Raw genomic sequence first — 24,702 nt, 5'->3', positions numbered from 1 at the left:
AGTGCCTGTGTATGCACGCTTCCCTTTCATGGGGAGGCAGCCCAGGCCCCAGCAGAAACTGAGGAAGTGTCTGGTGTCAGCAATGTGCTTGAATCTGCAGCTTCTAGGTGACTCACTTTCTTCAGACGTTTCTGGAGATTACTAACTTCAATCATTTAAGTTTTGTGAACTTCTGTATGAGACAGTGACATTTTTGGATTCTTTCTCCAGATCCTTGGAATGTACCCTTTTGATATTCCTGTGAGCCTCACACACAGACTACAGTCAGGGCCTTGGGAGTAAGTATGTGCGTGTGTGTGTGTGCGCGCACGTGCACACTGTCAGAACTAAAATTAACTGGATTCTCAGACCATTTCTTCACTAAAATTAGAAACATGAGGAACAGAGGTTAAGTCAGTGCTCTACTATTCAACAAAATGTCTTTAAAACTTTGAAATAGCCAAGTTGTCATATTCCAAGCAGCAACCAAGACCTCCAAAATATTTTTCACCAAAAAACATGAGGTTTCTGAATATGTACAAATCAGCAGAAAATTAACCAGGTGACAAAAGTCGTCAGAGTAGTGGCTTCTAAACCCTTAAAAAAAAAAAATACAGTGGAATCCTTTTTTTCAAGAAGAGGAAGGATTTTATCTACGGAAACTTATTTTAAGCAGCATCCAGCAGGGGGCTGTGCCGCATGAAGAGAGAAAGCAGGAGCTCCGAGGGGGTCTACTCCACTGATCCCTGAGCACTGCTTGTGCTCTAAGCTTCCATGGATCACAGTCCAAAACCGATTTCCATAGAAGGATCTGAGGCTACCAATTTTTAAGCAGTCGGATAGATTAATTTGGATAGGATATGAACAAACTGTTCATAGAATTCCTTTAGAAGAATGATTTGGGCGGGGGGAAGAAAGCAGTTAGTGGAATCTCCCTTCCTAAAATTTTTCTTAGACAATTTTAAGAACATCCAATTAATTCGATTTGTCTGCAAGGTATCGATTCAACAGAAGCCAACATGAGGTACAGTATGGGCCAGTAGGTTTAAAAATTTCAGGGCAGCCCTGGTGGCTCAGCGGTTTAGCGCCGCTTTCAGCCTGGGGCCTGATCCTGGAGACCCAGGATCGAGTCCCATGTCAGGGTCCCTGCATGGAGCCTGCTTCTCCCTCTGCCTGTGTCTCTGCATCTCTCTCTCTGTCTCTCTCATGAATAAATAAATAAAATCTTAAAAAAATTTTTTTTCAGTGTGCATCAGGAGCACTCGAGGTCCTTGTGAATAAAACCAGAGATGCCTATGTCCCATCTCCTGAAACACTGATTCATCAAGTCAGGGGCTGGGCTTCAGCATCAGAGTCAGTCAGCTCCCCAGGGGCTTCTGATGCTGCAGACCACCCGTAGATCACACTCTGAGAAACAGGAGATAGGCCTTAAAGGGAAAATTTGAGAAAGTAGGGACAAACTGTAAAACCAAAACCACCTCTTCCATCTTGTTGCTGGGAACATACCTTCATTCAGATTGGGACAGAGTAACACCACTGTTTTTTCTTTTTAAATTCCTAGATATTTTTTAGATAAATCTACCTATACTCTATTGTTCCAAATTAGGTAGAATTAAAAAAAATTCTGAATATAAAGTGCTGGTTCTTGCTTCAATATTATCACTTTAAGGAAAAACCACACAAAATTATCACCTATTCTGTTGACCTTTTTGGCCAAACAAGTACAAATTATGAATTCAGATCCACGTGAATCTGTAAATTAATATAACCTTTAAAGTCTTCTATTTAGTGCAAATTTAAAATTCCATAATATACAGTAAATACAATTTTACTTTATATTACAAATGCAAACCATTTTTCTTTTGACATGCTGGTAGTATTAATTTTTACAATGCCAAAAGGACTTTACAATTTCTGAGTCACAGAATATTTTACAATTCTAGGCAAACATATTTCAAAAAGCAAATACTACATGTTTTGACACACCCTACAAAAATAAAAATAAATAATTTTGACTATAAAATTTTTATAAACATTAGCTACATTAAGAGTTCACAGCTAATTGTTACAGAAAACCTAAAACTCATTTAAGATCACGTAATCTCCCTATTAGACAACCTGTATTTTAAAACACAAGTCAGTTTGATTTCTGCTAAACATAACAAAGCACTGAAAATTATCACCATCTACTGGAGGGATCCCTAGGAGCTGCCAGGTATTCAGTGTTTAAGCCACTAAGTTTAAGGAATTGGGAATGTACTAAGACGGTGAAGGAGAGAAATCTAAAAACAGACAAGGAGATATGCTTTACTTCATGTATTTCTTCCTGAGAATGTAGACTTTGCTATTATGTTTAAGTCAAGACACTTTAAAATGAACAGGAAAATATCATGGCAAGTTATTTTTGGAAAGTACAGAATCCCTGGTAATGTTGACATCTGCTACTCTAATATATAACTTGCAAACATGAGCCTTGTAAACTGCCCTTATTTAAAACAAGACATGTGCCTATCCATTTATTTGAAATGCTGGGTAAATGTACCTAAAAAGTAAATGGGCTTTGCTAAAATGGTACTTTATGATAATGATATTCAGAAATAACTTTCCTAAATGAAAATGAAGTCTGAATGACTGAATAAAGCAACAGAAAAACTTCATGAATGGTCAGTAGGGGAAAAAAACCTTACTGGATTATGAAAATTGAAAAAATTTGTTTAAATACACAAGGGTGTTATACATAAACCTGTTTTTAAGTCCAATGTAACATCAGGGTTAGAGTATAGTTTTAACGGTTAAAAACAAACTAGTTATTTTGGTTATTTTAATTCTGATATCCCAAACTACTTTGATTCTATAATTAGCATTATGGAATTATATTATAGATAAATTACAGCCTAAAGCAAAGTGAATTTAACATTGTATTTATAAAATGTGGTATCTGTAACAATGTTGACCATGAGTTAAGGAATAAAATTCACTATACTCAAAACATGATCAGTCCATAAAAGAAAATCTATAAAACTCTCCCACCAACCTCGACAAAGGCGTATGAAAAAGGTGAAAACAGATTTACTTACAAAATCTTTCAATACTAGAATTTAACATCTCCTGTTGAGATCTGGAAGAGAGGTTAACTTAAGCCGAATAAAAGTATTTTATATATATATATAATGCACTGACTACTCATTACTTTTTTCCTTCAAAACATGGCCCCAGCCTGAGGATCAATGAAATTTAAGTTTATGGCAATTCACGGATGACAGATCCAAAATGGATCCCTAAAGAAGGTTAATGTTGTTTTGGGAGTTACAGTCTAGTCTTTCAGAGATGAATGTCATGAAAGACCACCAAGCCCACAAAATGGGCCATTTGTTAGAAAAACACCAGGCTGGTTCACACCAGAAGAGCGCCCTCTAACGGTGAACCATGAGACTAGCCCTTCCATAAGTTTTTGGCAAATGAGGGTCAAATAAAAACAATGAAACAAAACTTTCAGTTATGCAAAAGTTGTTTGCCAGTGCTTTCATTCCCCTCTTTTTAAAAAATATTGAGTAATATTTTTGGAAATGAGATTATCTGGGTAATATATATATGTCAGGAGAATTAAATTATGGGTTTTAATTACTTAGTCAATAGGCTACATTTCTAATTGTGACTATGTGATAAATTTAACATATTAAATAAAGCCATGTATTGTAAACAGTAACCACAAGTATACCACAACGAAGAAAATAAATAAATAAATAAATAAATGTCTCTCTCATTTTAAAATAAATAAATATAAACATTTTAGCAAAGGAATCTGTCCACTTCCCCAAGGGAAATTTCTGTTAAATACTTTGGATATCAAAAACTACTGTACTTCAAAATACTACAAGACCACTGGACTTTTAGAAGTTAGTAATCATGACTGAACTTTTTTTTGAACAATTACTATGACAAATTTTCTGCAGTATTTTTTTTGAACTGTTGATACTGTCTTTTACTCAGGAGAAACTGGTCAACAGTCCAACTCAGAAACCCTACCTTTCAATCCAAAGTGCTCTGAATGTTCATCTTTACCATTTCACCTATGTGACTGTCTGCTGGCTACACGTGGTCATAAATGAGATGCTGAATTTCAGTTCAACGTGTTCATTAGTAAGATTAACCGAACAACATTTGGGGGTCTGAAAATGCTCTCAAGATAAAAATTATAACAAAAAATTTAAGTATTGTCTTTAACACTTGTCCTTTTAGGTTTCCTGGAAATAGATCCTTGCAGATCCACTCAGTGCTGGGAGGCAGGAAGTGTTCAGGGGCAAGCTGCAGGAGGAGGCCCTGCATTAACCATGCTGGTTTGACACTAAGCATATCCTTTCAAAAAAGTAGGTTAATTATTTAAAAATGTTATGGTGTCACACATTAAGAAGATGGCAATGATTTTTCCACCTACATCTTGCTGGATGGGTAACATGTCCATCAAATGTGTGCTCAAGAATAAGGAATGAGGGTGCATGCCTCAGAGCAAGGCCCATTCTCCAACATAAAGCCATGAGAAACACTTCACCTTCAAGTAATTAACATTCTGTGACTTTTTAAAGTTAGTGCATTATGAATGGGATGTTCTGCTGAAAAAGGAACAGGCATCTGTAAACAAATGGAAATTTGGCTGTCTGGGAAATGCTATTTACATAAATGTATCTCCATTATGCTACTGGTGAAATTAAGACTAAACAGTTGGTAGAGAATTTCTAACTTCCTGATGACTACGTATCTACTTGTTGGTGAGGATTTTACTCTTTCATTTCCTCATCCGCCTACTCAGTTTCCTTTATGTCCTCTTGATCTGAAGTACTGGAGATGTCATCATCTGTCTGTTCTCCCGAGAAATACAACATCAGTGCGTGTGTCTTGTGAGTTATGGTGACGGTGCAGGGCCCCTGGGCCCATGGCTCCCCATCTACCTGCATGGGCATCATCGAGCACTTCAAAATCAACTGGTATGGGGGAGATAATTAGACAAAAGTCAGTCCCCAAAAGTTCAGAAGGGGGTCCTCCTTAAGACTACCATCCACAGCCCCTTAACCTTTCTCAGGGAGTTCTTAGTCTTTCATTCTTACAAAATTAATCTGAATTTATCTTTGGTCATCAATGGTTTAAGGGATTCTTTTCCACTGAAAGCTTTGTTTCTTCTACACTTCCTGTCTCTTCCCCCTCACACCCAATCCTTCAGCAGAGGCTGAACAACAGTGCAGGCTGTAGAGCACCCTTCAAGGGAAGCTATAGTGTGCAGATCTTCTAACGCAGCAGTGGCTTAGAAATGAACTCAGACCATGAGCCTACGTACATATGAAACACAGAGCAACATTCCACCTACCCGCACCGTGTGCGCTTGTCCTATTCGGAAAGGGTTTGCCAGTTTCACTTGAATCTGAGCGCAGTGGAAAGACCCGTACACTCCAACGACCTCCAGCAAACCGTCGTCATGCCTACGGGTGGAAAAAGGAAACACCAAAAAAAAAAAAAAAAAAAAAAGGAAACACCAATTAGGTGATGCTGTGAAATACAACCAGCCATGTTAGGACAACATTTTCACCAAGGTGGACAACTTACTTATTAAATATTCGTATTAATGAGGTATGGAAAAATGAAAAAGTTTGAACACAAAATATTAACAGTTTATAGAGAACGAGGGAACATGACATATCAAAAGTGACCACAAGTGTACCCACCTGGCTAGAGGGTAAGTCTCGTCTCCCATCCCTTCCCACAGTCTGCAGCCACCGCCCCAGTATCCGATGTTCAGAACTATAATACCTTCCAGGTTAGGCAGTTCTACTCGCTCGCCATCCAGTTCTAGCTTTAAAGAAATCCGAGGAGTTAGTTACTATGGGGCATGCTATTTCCAGACATATCCCCTCAGGATTCACATCCATTTCCATACATGTAGGGTGTGAGAGACGCACATGTAAGAGTCCTTCCTACCCGCCCCCCAACCCCCCCCCCAAGGAATCTGCCTTCCTATTCAGTGGTTATTATAATACATTAATGGTAACGTTCTTTTTTTTTTTTTTTTTTTTTTAGGATTTTATCTATTTATTCATGAGACACACAGAGAGAGAGAGAGAGGCAGAGGGAGAATTCCATGCAGGGGGCCCAATGTGGGACTCAATCCTGGCACTCCAGGATCATGCCCTGAGCTGAAGGCAGGCACTTAACTGCTGAGCCACCTGGGCATCCCTCATTTTTTTTTTTTTACCAAGGTTAAAATGGCACAGTTTTTGTTAAATCTCAGTATCTTTTTTCCGGCCTCTTCTGATTTGCTGTGGCACCTGATCTACTCCCTTATTTTGCTTCTGGAAGCCAGACTCTCCTTCCTGGGGTGGTCCTTCTCAGACAACACTGACAGCCCCACCTCCTGCCTCAGGTTGGCTATGTCCAAGGCTCCACACTCTTCTCAGGCTGCAGACTATGGAGGAGAAGCTCAGGCACTGCCACGTCGTTAACTGCCATCTCGGGGCTGCTAACTCTAGCTCACTGGGCCGGGAAAAGCACTGGGCCAGAACTGTGTATCCTACTGCCCATAAAACACTTCAACCAATTGCGGCCCTTGAAACTGCTATGCATGGCACTGAGCTAATGTGAAGCATCTTCTCTACGGCCCCGACTACCTACTTCCCAGGAGAGAAGGCTTCAGGCCCCAGCTACCTAAGCCACAAAGCTAGGGCCATCTTTGCCTTCTTCGCTTTCACCCTCCACTTCTAAGGAGCTACCATTTCCCTCACTCCCAGTGATAACCTGGGAGTGAGGGAGGGCACTTCCTCAAGCTCCTCCCCCACGTGCTCCCACCAGCTGTCTCTCCTCTTCTTCATCGCTCTCAGAGCACTAACCAAATGCAAACATGCCATTCCCGATGATAGCCTGTCAGTGCCCGATTCGTGCTCAGCACAAAATCCAACTTCTCTGACAGGCCACCATGGCCCCTCTGTCATCTGGCCTCAGCTCTTGCCCCTCTCCCAGCCACAAGCTATGCTCCAGCTACAACTCACTCAAAGACACCACGTTCTTTCTTCCCTCTGGGTCTCTACACGTGTTCTTCTTAGCCTAGGACAATCTTCTTTTTTTGGAGGGGGATGGCAGTAAAGGTTGACTGAGCAAGAGTGAAGGTTATTGAATGATAGAGCACAAAGCTCCCAAAACCCATCTGAGAGGGTTGCCCAGCCTAGAACAATTTTCACCTCCTTTTTCACTTAGCTATCTCTTACTTAATTTTCAGATTCCACCTTGTCACTTCTTCAAGAAAGACTTGGTATGGTCCCTTTCCCTAGACAGTTTCTCCAGCCTCTGGGTTATGCGCTGCTCTTATTCTTTTAAGATCAAATACTTTCCTTATCACGTCATCCCTCATTCTGTATTGCAGCGTGGTTTAAGTATCTTCCTTCTCTCTACACCATAACCTTAGTGAGAATGAGGGATTGATTGATTGATTTACTAATCTCTGACTTGTCAAATTTCCTAATTTTTTAAAAAAGATTTTTATTTATTTATTAATGAGACACACACAGAGAGAGACAGGCAGAGGGAGAAGCAGGCTCCATGTTGGGAGCCCAAGGCGGGACTCGATCCTGGGTCTCCAGGATCATGCTCTGGGCCAAAGGCAGGCGCTGAACCATTGAGCCACCCGGGCTGCCCAGAATGAGGGATTTATCACTGTATTTCCAGTACCTAAGAGACAGTGCTTGGCATTTTATAGGTGGCTTCACAAGTAAATTTTTTTTTTTTGTAATATTTTACTTATTTATCTGACAGCGCAAGTAGGCAGAATGACAGGCAGAAGCAAAGGGAGAAGCAGGCTCCCTGCTGAGATGTGGCGCTCAATCCCAGGACCCCAGGATTATGACTTGAGCCTAAAGCAGATGCTTAACTGACAGAGCCAGCCAGGCACCCCCACAAATAATTTTTGTATAAATAAAATATCAGACACATAAAAATAAAGTATTATCATGTTTGCTTCACTTTACCAATGCTATCAGAGCCCAGGATAAAGGAAAGATGATAAAGTAGATGATAAAACTTTTTTTTTTAATGGCAAATCTTGCTATCTATCCTGAGCCGTGGCTGCAAAATCTGTGAGCTCAGCATCAGCCTGACCGCCACACTCTTCCTCAGTGTACATATCATCAGGCTCCTCACATTCCCTATTTTTCTTTTTTCCAAGCTGTTTGCCTGGCTTTCCCTTTTACTTATTTTACTAGTTCTAGGCTTTTCTGGCTTAATGTCTTTGTTGGTATGGTTAGCCATTACAGATTCTTTCTGGAAGCAAGCAAGGAATATATATATATATAAGACTTTGCCATATCATGATGTCAGGGATACTGCAGCAATAAGCACTCATTAACATTCTACTTTTGCTGCTTGTACATCATCTTTACTTTAGTATAGAAGAAAGATACATATCGCAACCTAATATAAATTCAACTTTGTGTTTAAACTTCCTCTGAGAGTCACTGATGAGGTCAGGCACTGTGTGAGGTTGCTTCACATCTGTCATCCAGTATGAAGGGAAGCTGTTCAGTATCAGTTAAACAGACTGGAGGTGGATAAACTTGGGTTCAGATCCTGATTATGGGTGTATATGGATGGACACTGTGTTAATTTGGGCAAATTACTTAATTTCACACAGTTTTCTCCTCTGCATAATGAGAATATAAAAGTACCTGCCCTATAGGGTTGTGGTGACAATTTAGTGGGATAATGCATATAAGGCATTTAATAAATTACGTGGCACATAGTAAGTATTCCATGTATGTTAGTGAAATATGTTAACAGAAAATTCAGCACTTTTGTTTAAAGAAAAAAAAAAGTTTACAACCCACAGATCACCTAAAACTTTAAAAACTTACCTCAATTTTTTTATTCAAATCTTTACATTCTTGCACTAAACAGTCTTTGGTTCCATAGAATAAGTAAACAGCCTATGAGAAATGGACAGAAAAAGGGATATTAAAGCAACCTACCAAGCTCTGAAAGCAAGACAAAGACCAAAGTTTCCTGACATGACCATTGAGCCATGTTTCCTTAGAATGGACCAGATTCTCATGGGAATAATGGGCACCATTACTTTTGAGCTGAATTAGTCCATTTTTCAGGGAACGTGAGAGGGAGAGGTTCGCCTAAGTGATGTTTTCTCTCAGTTTATCCAAAAAGCTGCATTTTACAAAGAAATACTATATTAAAATCAGAAAATTCTACCTTTTCCTAAGGTAGAATTATTCACTGAAACAGGAATACACATTATTCTCGTGAACATTTTATAATCACTTTTGGATATAGGAAGGTTGATGGAGGCTCTGAGATGTTAATCACTAATCATACAAACAGCAACACTGCCTTAGTAACTATATGAATAGGAAAGAACTCTGTAAATTTGAAATGTCTGTGAAACAAAACCAGGAGAAAAACTGTTTTGCATTTAATTTTCACATCTTGTTGCTTAATTATCAAGTCATTAAAAAAACTCCAAAATCAAACCTCCACCGAAGGAATTAATGGTACTAGAAATTAGAGTGATGATCATAGTTAAAAGCCATAGTAAACAAATTGCTGCTTCTCTTACTTCATCTGCATTTTGGAGTTTTTTGAGGCTATAGGAATCTGTTTTTTCCACTGAGGCCTTCACCCAAACTTTCTCCTGCCTAAAATTTTTTTCCTTAGTTTACATTTACATAAATAAGATAAGCAACATGTGTCTTTCCATTCCCAACTTCCATTAGTTGTCACCTAAGCAAAATGTGAATTTTAGAAAGCTTGTCACAGTTATAAATTACTCTGATAAAATACATTTAAGGATCTAATTTGACAGTCTTACACAAAACAGAGCAAGTAAATGATTCCATAAGTTCTATCCGAATCTACTTGAAAGAGTGCGAGATAGAATCGAACTATTGATTTTTACTGTACCTTCAGTGATAAGCAGGAAATGTTATTTTATCCAACACACCTTATTAAGAATTCTGCTAGAAAACAGAGATGGTGCCTTCTCACGATGAGCATGAAAATTGAGAGCCATGAGAGCATCAGGTCCAACAGAAAAATAGTTGTTCATTGTGAATTCCTGTGCAAAAGGGTAAGAGTAAGCAACAGATTATGCTTCAGTCTAAGTCTATGACATATGTAAAAAATGTAAATCTTAGTCTTTAAGTTTTTTGTGAAAATTTAATACTTTCTGCAGTTACTTTTCACTTAGAGCTGATGCTACCCAGTGAGGTTTCCAGAAATAAAGCTTCAGTTCAAAGGCCAATAACAACCTATATGAATTTCATTTTGGTCTTCTGGTTCACATGCTACACCTCAGATCTTTTCGTCTAGCACAGCTCTACTTTGCATCCAGGCTTTCCACGCCTGTGTTCCCATCACATGTGCTTTTCACTTTCATTGCAACTCTCAGGGTCCCTGCTTCATCTACTTCCCACCCTGCACAAAGCCCTCAGTCTCCATCTCAGCTCTGTCTCTTGCCCCTGAGCCTGGAGCCTGCACTTCCAACTTCCATCCAATGTGCCACAGCCTTGAGGGTGGTGTGCCCCAAATCTAACTTATCTTCCTCTTCTTTAAACTGAAACTCTTTCTCTTTTTCTTAGCTTGGTTAATGTCATTTCCATACATCCAGCTGAAACAACCAGAAACATGGTATAATGTGTTATCTTCTCTTTCCCTAATATCCAACAGCTGCCACATCACCCCTCAATTCTACCTCTAGAATATCTTTTAACTGTCTTCCTGCTGAGAGTCCCAGTGTTTTGCCCTTGTGCAAGTTTCCAGGCTATTTTCCATCCCCAGAGTACCTGCTGGAAAATACAGAGCTACTGAGCTACTGTCTCTGTAGTTGTTGCTACCCAAAATCTGCAACCTGTAGGATCTACTTCCTCTGCCTGGAAAGCCTTGTGTGCCTTTCTCTGTTGCTCTAGATTGTGTTTGCCTTGTAAGGACCCTGCACACATCACTTCCCTTGTAGTCCTTCCTGCCTGATCTGCTGAGGAGGTAAGAAGTGCACCTGCCCTATGTTTTCCCCCATGGCCCTCTTTGCAGTTCAACTTGAGGGCTGAACATGTGGGTTTCTTTTCTGCTCTGGGAGCAGTCCCTGGCGGTAATAAGCACCACATCTCTGCATCCCGGCACTGGGCCACACGTGTACAAGGGGCACTTCCCCATGTCTGCTGAAACCATCTGCTACTGAGGCCCGAAAAACATACCTTGGGTTTTCTTAAGTTGTAGTACCCTTTATTTGTTACTTGAACTTTCCATCTAAAAAACAAAAGTTACAAAAAAAAAAAAAAGGTAATTATTACTAAATTAACCACCAGTTAACTATAATTATTACCAGTCAATTCTGCATGCCTATAGATGAGGTTCTTCTATGAAAACAGGATTTGAAGAAATAAGCACGCCTAAATGACGATGCAAATTCTGAGGGATATCCTCAGCCTCCGTGACTCCAGTCCTTCCAATAATAACACAGTAGATAGCAAGAAAACAGAAGCCCAGTGCCTGTGGATGAGGACAACTAACACCATCTTGTACATTTAAATGACATCCGATAACCACAGGAGTCTTCATCTTTAAACCAAACGATATTCCTGAAGCTCCAGAAATCCAGTGTTCAGGGGAAATACTGCTCACCTGTCTAGTTTAATTCCATCTGCTTCCATCACGTTTCTTAAGACCTGTGCGACTGGGATCTCCCCTGCGTACCCCGTGCCCCAGCCCAGGGTGTTGGACAGATCGTTGCCTGTTCCCAAGGGCAGGACCGCCACCTGTGGAATGTACTTTTCTTGTCCCTAGAAAACCAGAGATACAGGTGAGAGGCTTCTCTTCAGACCATCTGTGGGGTAACAGTATTTGGTAAAACTCATAGACTGAACCATATGTTGCTTTTCTGAAGGTTAGGAAATCTGCTTAGTCATTATATTCAAAACTGGTAAAGTCTTCTAACACTCCTCAGTGTAGAAAGAAAGGCAGCCTGAATACCATAACCCTTGTTTTGGAGCTGCTGCTGTGGGAGGCGTACAGGTCTCAAAGACAGATACCTTCATCTTCATCTCATCCACTGCGTCCAGGACCCAGCCCACTGTGCCGTCCCCGCCGCAAACAAGCACTCGGGCTGAGTGATAGGGGAGAAGAGTACAGAGCTGCAGGGCTTTGATTGGGGGAGTTTTAGTCACATCGAAAACCTAGAAATGAAAGAAAAGGAAAGATTACTTTTATCCAACATTGTTCTCCATCTGTGAGGACAAGCTCCTTTCAGAGGAGTACACAAACGGGGAGCAGCAGGCACAGTGAGAGGGAGAAGCAGGCTCCCCACTGAACGGGGAGGCTGATGCAGCACTCGATCCCAGGACTCTGAGATCATGACCTGAGCTGAAGGTAGACGCTTCACCAACTGAGCTACCAGGCGCCCTGATTCTTATTTTTTTTTTAAATTTTTTTAAAGGCATTTTTTATTTATTTATGATAGTCACAGAGAGAGAGAGAGAGGCAGAGACATAGGCAGAGGGAGAAGCAGGCTCCATGCACCGGGAGCCCGATGTGGGATTCGATCCTGGGCCTCCAGGATCACGCCCTGGGCCAAAGGCAGGCGCCAAACCGCTGCGCCACCCAGAGATCCCCTGATTCTTATTTTTTAAATTGAGGTATAAGTTACATATAACAAAACTCTCATTTAAAATGAACCCACTGAAAGTGGACAATGAAGTGATTTTTGGTAAGTTTATGGAGTTGTGCAAGCACCACTAGAATCCAGTTCAGGACATTTTCACTGCTCTAAGAAGATCCCTTGGTGTCTGGATGCAAGCACTGGATGTAGGATCCCACACTGCCTGGCTTCAGGCAGCCACGCACCTCCTCTGTCTCTGTGCTCCTGGCTTTTCTGGATAGGTTATATAAATGGAGCCAAACTATATGGGTCCTTGCACTTGGCTCACTTTGTGCGTTTTGAGATTCACCCATGGTAGCATGTATGCATCAGTACTTTGTCCCTTCTTATCGCTGACTGATATTCCCTTGGGTAGGTACAAATTTGGTTTTACCAACTTGGCAGCTGATGGACAGCTGGGTTGTTTCCACTTTCTGGCTATTATGAATATTGCTGCTATGAACATCTGCATTAAAAGTCTTTGTGGGATGTCCCCTATGCTTTCACTTCCCTTGGGCAGTCTGCTGGAAATGGGATTGCTATGTGGTTTTGGTGAATTTCTGTTTAACTTTTCAAGAAATTGCTGCGCTGTTTTCTTAAGTGGATGCACCATTTTATATCCCCACCATGAGAACATCCCTTTCTCCATATATTCAAATGGTCTGATACTCTTATAATTTTTTCCTATAACAGAGTGACAACTGGTTTAAAGCATTAACCACCACTACAATTTAGGGAAAATGAAAAGCTAAATGTGACAAGATTAATATAGACAGAAGCTTTTCTCTTTCATTACCTGGACTGGGTTTAGGAGGATCCTAAATTCTCCCAGCAGCCCTTCTCCCATGTTAGTTCCACTACGAGAGTTGGCCAGGATTATTAATGGGGTCCACTGCTTTCCAAGCTTAGAGGCTAGCTAAAAAAAATTAATGTAAGTGAAAAGGATTTAATATCTCAAAGATACTGAGCAATAAAATTTTCATTTTGGTAATGGGTGCTGTAAATTTGCTGGGAGAAAAACAACTATCCCAGCACAATGAATACAATGTATAAATCAAAGAATTCTAGGAATGGAAAGTGAACTCAGAGAGAATAATTTAACTTGCACTTATGTCTTAATTCTCTTCTCCATTATTCTAGATAAGTCACCTGGGTGATGCCTAAATAATAATAAGGAACTAACAAGGTAGCCCATTCCACTATTAACTCAAATTATTAGGAAGTTTGACTTAAACGGAGTTAAAAATCTTTCAATAATGTCTCTTTATTGTTCTAATTTTGCTTTCTAGAGCAATCAGAAATAGTTTTATTTGTTCTTCCACAAAACTTCTGCTCCAACACCTGAAGCATTGTATCTTTTATGAGCCTTGTCTTCTACGTGATCCATTTTAAGTTCTTTCAACTGTTCACAGAATAGACAGATTTTCTCTGCTCTCTTACTTTGTCCTTTTCTGGATGTATTCTAATGTATTTTAGTTTGCAAGGTTTTTTTTTTTTATTAAAAAAAACTTTTTTTTTTAAATGGGGTACTCAAAATTAGTTTTAAGAATTCAGATTTGCACAAAGGCCAAAGTCAAATGAAATTCATGATCTTTTAACCAATCATTTCTTCCCTCTCCCTTCTCCTTGTGGATGTAAACCTGAATGGAGATGCTCCCTGGCCTTACTTACCATTTCTCATCCTGCAGGGTCTCAGATTGAATTCAGACATATTAAGGGACTGTATATTTAAAAAAAACATGTATAACATTAAACATAATGCCTTAATTAAAAAAAAAATATTTTAGAGAGCAAGTGAGCATGTGTGAGCTGGGGGAAGCCCAGGGCAGAGCGAGAGGGACAAGCAAACTCCATGCTGAGGGAGGAACCCAGGCTCAGGACCCTGAGATCACAACCAGAGCCAAAACCAGGACTTGGATGTTCAACCCACTGAGCCACCCAGGCGTCCCACTGTTTTAAAATTTTAAAAGGTCTTTTTCTTCAGCAGGAATACTGACAAAGATGACATTTAAGATATAAAATCCTAACTTGGAAAAGACATAAAATATAATTTCAAAATAAAATAGTTCAATTATTTTGGCATATTCAAGTAGGAAATAAATGCAGATTTTTAAAGTTATCCCTTAAGAACTACATAAAGACTGAGAGATGCATTTATATCAGTTTCCATACACATATATCCTGCAAAGTGTTAACACCTTTAATGTTCAAATTATTTGTAAGGAGCGCCTAATGTGCAAGGTAAATCTATCTTTAGGCACCCTACATAAAGTTCCAAATAAAAAATTCGGTTAGAATAACGTGTGAGGAAAATCCATATTTTCTTTTCACAGATAGTAATAAAGAATTTCAAAGCTGGATGTTTATCAGAGTTATCTGAGGACCCTAAAGAAATACAGATTCCTGGGACCTGCCTTCCACCCACTAAACCAAACCTGGTGATGGCGGGGGGGGGGGGGCGGGGGGGCTTGGGAATTTATTCTCAAAAAGCTCCCCGTGTGATTCAGATGCAGGCACTGATTGAGAAACCAGTAAGAGAACATTTCCAATTTCCCTTTCAACATGAAAGCGCTCCAGAGCCAAACCCTGTGGCACATCCCTGACCACTAGGCGGGGTTCTACAGCTCACCATAGTGATTCTTCCCTCAATGCCCCGTACTTGTTGCACACTGACTTCAATGACTTGTGAAAATCAATTACATAAGGAAAAATGAACTCTAATTACCACTGCATAATCCGTTTTTTTGTCTTTACGCATCTGATTGATAGAAGTCAAATAACTTGGGGGGATGATGAGGTTTCTGAATTCTCCAAAATCACATTTTTCATTCTTCAAGCTATTTTTCATGCACTCGTCATGTACTGTTTTCTGACACCAAATGCACCTGTGGGAAGAAAGAAACAAAGACAATACTTAATTTTAAACCATAATTTCACTGATGTGTAAACAGACTGTTCCTGTAAAAAAAAATTAATAGTAATCTCATCATTATTAGAACATAAAATCGGGATCCCTGGGTGGTGCAGCGGTTTAGCGCCTGCCTTTGGCCCAGGGCGTGATCCTGGAGACCCGGGATCGAATCCCACGTCGGGCTCCCGGTGCATGGAGCCCGCTTCTCCCTCTGCCTGTGTCTCTGCCTCTCTCTCTCTCTCTCTGTGTGACTATCATAAATAAATAAAAATTAAAAAAAAAAAAGATTTAGAACATAAAATCTACTAAATAAAAGATTCGTAACTGCCTGCATAGTGAAAAGGAGTGATCAGGTTTGAATATACTTGGCAGTGTAATCTAACAGTGGTTTTTAAAGTGTGGTCCAGGGCCCCCAAAGATCCTCCCAAGACGACTCTGAGGTTAAAATCACTTTAATAATAAGGGGCACCTGGGTGGCTCAGTCAGTTAAGTGTCTGACTCTTGATGTCAGCTCAGGTCTTGACCTTGGGGTCATGAGTTCTGGCTCCATGTTGGTCTCCGTGCCCGGTGTGGAGCCAACTTAAAAAAAAAAATCACTTTAATAGTAATACCAAGATGCTATTACATTTTCCTTCTCTCAGGAGTGTGCAGACCCAATGCAGAAGCAGACAGGAGTATGTAGGTGGCCTCTAAGCCAAAGAAATGTACCAAAAAAGTAAAACAGTGTCACTCTTCTCAAGTTTCATTTCTTTTTCATAAAAATATTATGTTTCTTTAAAAAGGAATGTTTAAACAATTTCTCAGTTTTAATGTGAAACATGGAAATGCCAGTAGACATAATCCACATAAACAAAAAAACTGGGTCTATGACAATGGTTCTGAATCTGAATTATTTGTGTGTGTGTTTTTTTTAAAGATTTTATTTATTTACTCATAGAGACAGAGAGAGAGAGAAAGGGGCAGAGGCACAGGCAGAGGGAGAAGCAGGCTCCATGCACCGGGAGCCCGACATGGGACTCAATCCAGGGTCTCCAGGATCACACCCCAGGCTGCAGGCGGCGCTAAACCGCTGTGCCACCGGGGCTGCCCAATTATTTGTGTTTTGGTTGAAATATGTTTGTGAGGCCTAAAAGTCCTTGCTGCTTAATGAAATGCTCCACTGGCCTGGGTCCAGTTTGAAAACTTCCTAAGTTACGACATCCTTGAACAGTCTAGTAAGTAGAGTAAGATAGTCAATTTCTTGTTGGCGGTTAATACAAAACTAGTCTATATATTGCATTTGAAATATGGGCAGAAGACATTTATATTCAGATTTACCTCTGGATGGGCGTGTGTGTGAAATAAACAGAATAGTGTTGGAAAAGGTCCCGGGTTTCTATTATTAATCTGCTAAGAATTTAATCCACTCACAAATAAGGCAGAGCTGACTGTATAGACAAAAGCAGGCTGACAGAAAATAATGGTTATAATTAAATGAATAATTAAAAAAAAAAGAGGATAAAAGGTTTTTGCCCAAGGTCAACCCTTTTGGACTTCTATTTTAAGGTTGTTTTTTTCCGGTGGATGTTCAGATTTGCCAAGTGATTACTGCTATTTACTCAGGAGTCCTATTTGCTGCTGAAAGAAGTGTTATCTGCATTATCTGTTAGAAAACTATAAAATAACCTGCATATGTTTTGTTTATACTTGCTTTTAAACAAAGCCTGAGAAACCACAATACATGTGTACTGCAAAGTATACCAACTCCATCTACTGTGCTATTAACTTTAAAAAAGAGGATATTGTTATTGAAAATAACCTGAAAGAGTACCCCTGAATTATTTCACATAGGTTTCCTCCAGTAAGAAAAGTGGGACTCAGGGGTAAGAAGAACATTCACTTTTTTTTACTCTATAGTCTCCTGTACGAGACATTTAGATAATTTATTTTTCTAAGTATAAACAACATGATGAACTACCATAAACAGAAATGAGATTATTTCTCTGGAATCCTAGAAGTCAATTTCCTGCTCAAAGGGCATGCATTTTCCTAAGATTTTTTTAAATAATTCTTTCATAATTTTTTTGAGTATAGTTGACACATAATATGTACATTCATTTTAAATATACAATATAGTCACTGATATGTCTGTCTAGTGTCCTTGTTTTCAGTGCATGGAGATGTTCATCATATCTAACACTTGCTAATCCTGCACATTAGTGTTTTAAATGTTTTCTTTGATAATTGGATAGAAGATTTTTGTTTTAATTTGGGGGGGTCTTTGATCACTAGTGAAGCTGTATATTTTTCTGCCTGCTTCTGTGAATTGACTCATGACCCATATTCATTTTTTACTAACTTTTAATAATTGCATGTACTTTTTACTTATGCAGGATATCAACCCTTTCTGTCACATTTATTGCAAATTTGTTTCAGGTTTTTTTTTTTTTTTTTCAGTTTTATTTTAAATTTACTTTTGAGGGTCGACTGGGTGGCTCAGCGGTTAAGCGTCTGCCTTCAGCCCAGGACGTAATCCTGGAGTCCAGGGATCGAGTTTTGTATTGGGCTCCCTACATGGAGCCTGCTCTTCCCTTTGCTGTGCCTCTGCCTCTCTCTCTCTCTCTCTGCATCTCATGAATAAATAAATAAAATCTTTAAAAAAAAATTTATCTCTTGGGCAGCCTGGGTGGCTCAGCAGTTTAGGATCGAGTCCCATGTTGGGCTCCCTGCGTGGAGATGCTTCTCCCTCTGCCTCAGTCTCTGCCTCTCTCTCTCTCTGTCTCTCATGAATAAATAAATGAAATCTTTAAAAAAAAATTATTTCTTGATAGATCTCTTTCCCTCTGTGGTTTATTTAAATGTTTTTATGCCCTGAAGTCCTTCACCATTTCCAAAAAGACACTTGCCTATCGTTATTCCGCTAAACCCCCATCCCACCCACTCAGTTTTCATACTTACATCTTTTTAAAAAAAGATTTTGAGAGAGAGAGAGAAAGAGAGACAGAGAAAGCGTACCCACAAGCAGGGGGAGGGGCAGAGGGAGAAGCAGACTCCCCACTGAGCAGGGAGCCTGATGGGGCGGGCTCAATGTAGGGGCTTGTTTCCAGGACCTGGAGATCATGACCTGAGCCAAAGGCAGATGCTTAACTGACTGAGCCACCCAGTTGCCCCCATACCTATCTATGTCTTTAATTACCCTGCTGCTTCTGGGGCTAGAGGTTCCACTGAGAAACTCATGGAAGTGTCTAGGTTTCTTGGAACCTTATTCATCTGTGAACTAAAAGCCCCTGCTTTAATATATCTAGTGTTTATTTTGGTATATAGTATGATACGAAAATCTTTTTTTTTTTTTTTAAAGATTTCATCTATTTATTCATGAGAGACAGAGAGAGAGAGAGGCAGAGACACAGGCAGGGGAGAAGCAGGCTCCATGCAGGGAGCCCGAAGTGGGACTTGATCCCGGGACTCTGGGATCACGCCCTGAGCCAAAGGCAGGCGCTCAACCGCCGAGCCACTCAGGCGTCCCGAAAATCTCGCTTCTTTTTCCCCCCCAAAGAGTACCTGTCCCAGCACAATTCATAATCTTTTCTATCCCATCTGATTTGGGACACCTTTATCATTTACTACATTCTCATAAATTTCACAACAGATTCTTTTAACTAAAATGATGGCTATTATCAGTCTTGGCTCTGTAAAGCTAGAGCCAAATGCTTGCAACCTATGAAACATTACTTTTCCTTACAACTACCATAGTCAAAATTGGGACTGGTTTCTTTATTTTGTTATTAGGGTTTAATCTAGATTTCAAACCTGATGGGAGAATAAGACACTACTAATGTCTTGATGTTTTAGTTTCAACAATCATGTCATTGACTAACTGCTTATCTTTTTACTTTGAAAAATTTTAAACCTACATAGAAGTCGAAAGGATAGCAAAATGACCTTAAGCCAACCTTTCACTCTGATCCTTAATCTTTTTTCCCACAACTGCTTTACCTCTTTTGATGTGAACTCATATACTGCTGAATCATTTAAAAGTATTAGAGACTTTATGAGATTTTTACCTTCCAATACTTCAGCAACACCCTTTCGTTTATGTACTGTCTAGGGCTGGTTTTGTATTAAGATGGACAGTGAGTTAAGTAATGGTCTGCAAAGCCTAAAATACTTAGTTTTGGCTCTTTATAGAAAGTTTGTCTGCCTCTGCTCTAGAAGGTGATCTGGTACCTTTTCACTGTTTCAGATAATGAATGAAATGAATAAATACATACCAAGAGAACACAGAAACATAAAGTTTAAGATCAAAGCCAAGACTGAAGTAGTCGGGATCCCTGGGTGGCGCAGCGGTTTGGCGCTTGCCTTTGGCCCAGGGCGCGATCCTGGAGACCCGGGATCAAATCCCATGTCGGGCTCCCGGTGCACGGAGCCTGCTTCTCCCTCTGCCTGTGTCTCTGCCTCTCTCTCTCTCTCTGTGACTATCATAAAATAAAAATAAAAAATTAAAAAAAAAAAAAAAAAAAAAAGACTGAAGTAGTCGATGTAATTACCTGCTAAAAGTCAGAAGCTTTGTTTCATTAATCAGCATGTTTGTGCGCCAGAGCCCACACGTGCGGGGGAGGAAGGGGGCATGCAGTGACAGGATGTAATGAAAAGGTCTTATAAATAAAAAGGTACCTTAAGTTTTCCTAATAAGAGATGGCATACTATGGGGAACAAAGGTTTATTTAAAAAAATGTAATGAATACTTATAATTCCCTATTTTAGTCAGAAGAGAAGTAGGAAGGAAAAGGAAGACCAGGAAGGCGTGTGAGACACCAGGTGCAGACACACATTATAGTGGTTGGGGAGGATGTGAGAATATACTCACAAGAGAAAAAGCCTACAGGGAAAGTAGAATCTGGCACAGTGCCTGGCACAAAATGGGTATTTGCTATGTGAAAATTAAATAATGACCTAATGAGTGTAAATTAAAGGGCCTTTGTCACTCATTCTGCAGAGCTTAAGTGCAGTGTGATAAAATCACTTATTACCTGAGTCTATGTAGTTCTCTTAAGTCTTGTACTTATTTAGATTGTGATATAGACATGGAAGGGGCACTTGCCACATGGTTGGATAAAATCCAGAGATGGACAGTCTGGCTTGTGTTTAAAGGTTCTAAATAGATATTTATTTTGTTTATTTTTCCGAAATATCTCATTCCTACAGAAGGTCATAGCAGACAGTAATCCTGCATAAGATTATTGGCTAAAATTAATCAGCACACTGCGGGACATTCAGGACATTGTGCTCTTTTCCCCATGGGAATAATAAACACTTCCTAAATTATACAGAGATCGTTTCTACCATTAGTGAGGGGTTCTAGCATGCTGGGAACAGATGGCTCAGTAACTGGTAAGAAGAACCTCGTGAGGAAAAGATCTATCCTCACATTCATTGCGCACAAAGGGGAGGATACAACACTAAGGACAGAGGCTGATGTTATGAAACGTACATAAATACAGCAGTGTCTCCTCAACTTTAGAATTATCTGCAGGGCCTGCTAGAGCAAAGATTGCTGGTCTCCAGGCCAAGTTCCTGATTCAGTGGGTCTGGGGTAGATGAGCGTTGCCAGGAAACTAGAAGATGTTTGGTTAAATTTCAATTTCAGATAAACAGTTTTTATCAGGTATAACAGGTATAAGTCTGTCTCAAATACTGCAAATGTGTTGTTTGCTTAATCTGGCAACACTAGAATTTGCATTTCTACCAAGTTTCCAAATGATGCTAATGCTGCTGGTCTGGGGAACCTACTTTGAGAACTACTGAAATATAGGATAGAATGTCATCACCGAGAAGAAAAGATGTGGGCTTGGGGGTGAATTGAAGATCAGGTAAGGGTTCTTGGAGGAAAGGGCATGAGATGAGTCCCTAAGGATAACCAGAAGCTACCCAGGGGAGGACAGCCTTGAGAAAGGGAAGGGCAGAATGAAAGAGTCTGATATTTTAAGGAAGCCACAACCAGCTCGGCGTTTTGTCATGCAGGTGGGGTCCAGAGAGCACATGAGACTCTGGGTACCGTGGTAAGCACCTGAAGTTTACACTGAAAGTTCATCAGGGTAAGTGACCAGAGCAACTGAAAGGGTTTAAGTAGAGCAGGGACTGGATCTGATAATGCGTTTCGAAGATTATTCAGGTGGAGGATCAGAGCACTAGGCTTATTTGTTAAGCAGTATCTAAAGCACAGTTAAGATATTTAAAGAAACCATTTTTATCTAATTCTGCACAGACACAAAGAAGGGAAGGAAATAAGATGCAAGTCATGTCTTCTTTCCAACTAATTCCAGCTTTTGAAGCTAAAGGTGACTTACAGAGAGAATTACAAAGTTTACTTAAAGACGCTGGGTTATAACCTAGTTCTCACTGATGCCAAAAGGACTTCTACATTTGAAAGATAACAAATAAAATCAATGGTTATAAAACTCTGTAGTTGTTTAAAACATATTTTTGAAAATTTTTCTTAAGTCTAAATCTGAAGTATAAAAATAGGTGTTGACCTAACAGTGCTCATGCTAAGTTAAAGAAAAAAAAAAAAAAGATTTTGAAGTAAAATACAAAATAAAGACAAAAACAAAAAAGTAACTTGCCATCCAGTGTCAGGTTTCTATTTTAGTTTCTAAATAGGTTTAGAGCCCTTTCCACTTGTCAGAAGTAAAACTCGTAACAATGAAGATGTCCAGACGTAAGGCTGAGCCAAGGCTAGGCATGTCGGTATGCCTAACCCTATCCTGGGGGTTACAAAGCTCAGAGAGCAGGTCTATTTTACCACGGCGTATAATTCTCTTAACTGTAAAATGAGTTAGACCAAATGATCTACGGAACCAGCCTCCCTCATTACCAATCTCTAACAAGAGCAAAGGGCATCTTCCCCTATTTTTCAGATAGTATTTAAGAACATTAATGTGTTGTCGTGTGTGTATTTAGAAGCTGCTAAAATATTTTTGGCTTAACCAAAGACTTTTGTCTGAGATGCTACATGTCCTGCCAGGCCACGTGACAAAAGGAGAGCCCCTCTAAGTGTTAACCTTTCGCTACAGTGGGGATGTCTATATTCGAAAAAGATGCTTCCAGGGCTGCCATGGAAGGACACTGGTTTTCACTGCCCATTTATAATACCACCGGGAGGAGGATCAGTTTCACGAGTCCGGAGAAAAGCGAAGAATTGTGTCCATACTTCGTTGTTCCTTACTTAAAATGGAGATAATCAATAGGAATAAACGCTAAAATACTACGCACAGTGCCTATGAAGTATGCAGCACTTGGAGATCTCTGGATCCGAATTAAGGCCCAAGTGTCATTACCTAAAAGGGCACGCGCGGGCGGAGGAGCAGGGGATGGAGAGGGATCATCCAGGCCGATGACCACTGCAAAGCTGCCCTGTTTGTCCGGTACCAGGGACGTTTATGAACTTGTTTCCTTTCAGTGGGCAGTGGAGGCCGCTGGCAGAGGTCAAGGTAGGCCTCTGCGCCCGCTCCAGGGGACCCTGCCGCTTACCACGCATTCCGGGACCGCGAGGACCCACAAAGGCCTCACCTGTAATCGCAGAGCTTGGGCTGGCTGCCGCACTGCTGCCTGCAGACCACGCAGTAGCTGCACAGGGGCACGTTGCCTCGGATCCAGTGGTGGGGCATGGCGTCCAGGGCCCGGGCGTCCCCCTTGAGCATGATCTCCTTGCACGGGAAGCGCTTGTCGGCCTTCTTGAGGCAGGCCTCGTCCACGCGCAGCCCGCAGCAGTCGCAGAAAGCGCCCAGCAGAATGTGCTGCGCGCACACGCAGCAGTAGGTGGGCTGGCTGAACAGGTCCGTGTCGCGCCAGCCGTGCTGGCTCTTGCGAAAGATGTCCCTGCGGTGCAGCTGGCGACGCGACCGCTGGAGGCTGCACCAGAAGGTGATGAACACCGGCAGCAGCACCGAGCACAGCGTCCACAGGACCAGGTGCCCGTCGGCAAACAGGCCCCCGTGCGGCGCCGGCCGCCTCTCCCCTTCCATCGCGTCCAACGCCGCTTGCCAACTGGGACAGGAACAGGCGGGGTACCCCCGGGCTCGCGGGGCCCGCGCGCCGCCTTCCGGGGGAGCCTGCCGGGCGGGGCGGGGCGCGGCGCGGCGCGGCGCGCGGGGTGGGGGTGGGGGTGGGGGTGGGGTGGGCGTGGGGGGCGCTGTCTCCCGGGACGCGCGCGCGCCCGGTGCTCCCAGCCGCCCGCCCCCGGAGCCCGCCCCCGGAGCCCCCCGCCCGCCGCGCCGGGCGCAGGAGCAGGCGGCTGCCCTCGGCAGGGACGCGGCCGCGACCGTTAGCCCGGGGCCCGCACGCCGCAGCCCGCAGGCCCCCGCCCCCCGCCCCTCCGGCCCTACCTCGCGTGGGTGGGAACGCGGCTCCGCGACCCAGGCCTGGGGCCGCCCTCGCTCCGCAGCCTGCCCGGGCGCCAACGCCAGCGGAGGGCCCCGCGAGGCCGCACGCACGCCGAGCCGGACGGCGCGGGCGCGGGCGGGGCGGGGCGGGGCGGGGCGGGGCGCGGCGGGGCGGGGCGGGGCGGGGCGGAGGGGCGAGGGGCGAGGGGCGGCGCGGAGGCCGACGGGCCTGGAGGGGCGGGGCCTGGAGGGGCGGGCCCGAGCGGGAGGGGCGTGGCCGTGGGCGTGGCCTGGGGCGGTGGGCGGAGTCACAGTCAGGTGCGGCGGTAGTGGGCTGCGAGGTAGAGCCGTGCACCGCTGTAGCCCTAGGAATTGACAGTAAGCGTAAGCGTACGGCCTGGCGGAGGTGGGAGCTGGCCCGGTTTTGCATGATGGAAGGGAGAAAACTGGCAGCTTTGATTGTGTTACATCCTAAAAAAAAAAAAAGCATGGAACAATCCAAGTCAGGAATTAATAAATGTCGCCTGCGTTCTTGCCAGTTGTTTATTACACACGCGCTGTGGGCCGGGTACCGAGGCCGGGAACCCCCAGCTCTCCCGGAGTGCCGGGCCTATTGTCACAAGCCTGACGAGAAGCATTTATTTAGACCCATCAGTAATGGCTTACTTGCACTGCAGCCTCCATCTCTGCACTTGCTAGGCACCAGGCTGAGTTTATCATCCCCATTTCCCAGATGAGGAAAACCAAGGCAACAGAGCGGCAGAGAAACACGCTTGAGGCCT

At 42.1% G+C, this 24,702-nt stretch overlaps 1 protein-coding gene across 1 annotated transcript; it reads right to left on the bottom strand.

Moving 5' to 3' along the window:
• Window positions 1-1,791: 1,791 nt before the first annotated feature.
• Window positions 1,792-24,041, bottom strand: DGKE (diacylglycerol kinase epsilon). Its single transcript, XM_055328442.1, has 12 exons — window positions 23,924-24,041; window positions 23,109-23,585; window positions 15,375-15,534; window positions 13,446-13,565; window positions 12,045-12,188; window positions 11,638-11,795; window positions 11,211-11,262; window positions 9,962-10,075; window positions 8,865-8,936; window positions 5,694-5,821; window positions 5,339-5,450; window positions 1,792-4,958 (listed from the first exon to the last, which is right to left on the bottom strand). Exons 2-12 carry the CDS (start codon window positions 23,561-23,563, stop codon window positions 4,779-4,781), a joined length of 1,695 nt encoding a protein of 564 aa, XP_055184417.1. The 5' UTR covers window positions 23,564-23,585; window positions 23,924-24,041; the 3' UTR covers window positions 1,792-4,778.
• Window positions 24,042-24,702: the final 661 nt, after the last annotated feature.

The sequence above is a fragment of the Nyctereutes procyonoides genome, unplaced genomic scaffold (assembly GCF_905146905.1).
Source record: "Nyctereutes procyonoides isolate TBG_1078 unplaced genomic scaffold, NYPRO_anot_genome, whole genome shotgun sequence".
NCBI lineage: Eukaryota > Metazoa > Chordata > Mammalia > Carnivora > Canidae > Nyctereutes > Nyctereutes procyonoides.
The sequence above is the reverse complement of the archived record's forward strand: the minus strand, read 5'-3'. Positions and strand labels throughout refer to the sequence as shown.

Excerpts from the sequence above, each read along its gene's own strand:
- DGKE (XM_055328442.1), bottom strand. The coding sequence starts at position 23,563 with ATGGAAGGGGAGAGGCGGCCGGCGCCGCACGGGGGCCTGTTTGCCGAC. Across the intron at positions 11,263-11,637 it reads GATGGAATTAAACTAGACAG|ATGGAAAGTTCAAGTAACAA; the intron begins GTGAGCAGTATT and ends TTTGTTTTTTAG. Across the intron at positions 8,937-9,961 it reads CTAGCAGAATTCTTAATAAG|GCTGTTTACTTATTCTATGG; the intron begins GTGTGTTGGATA and ends CATTTCTCATAG.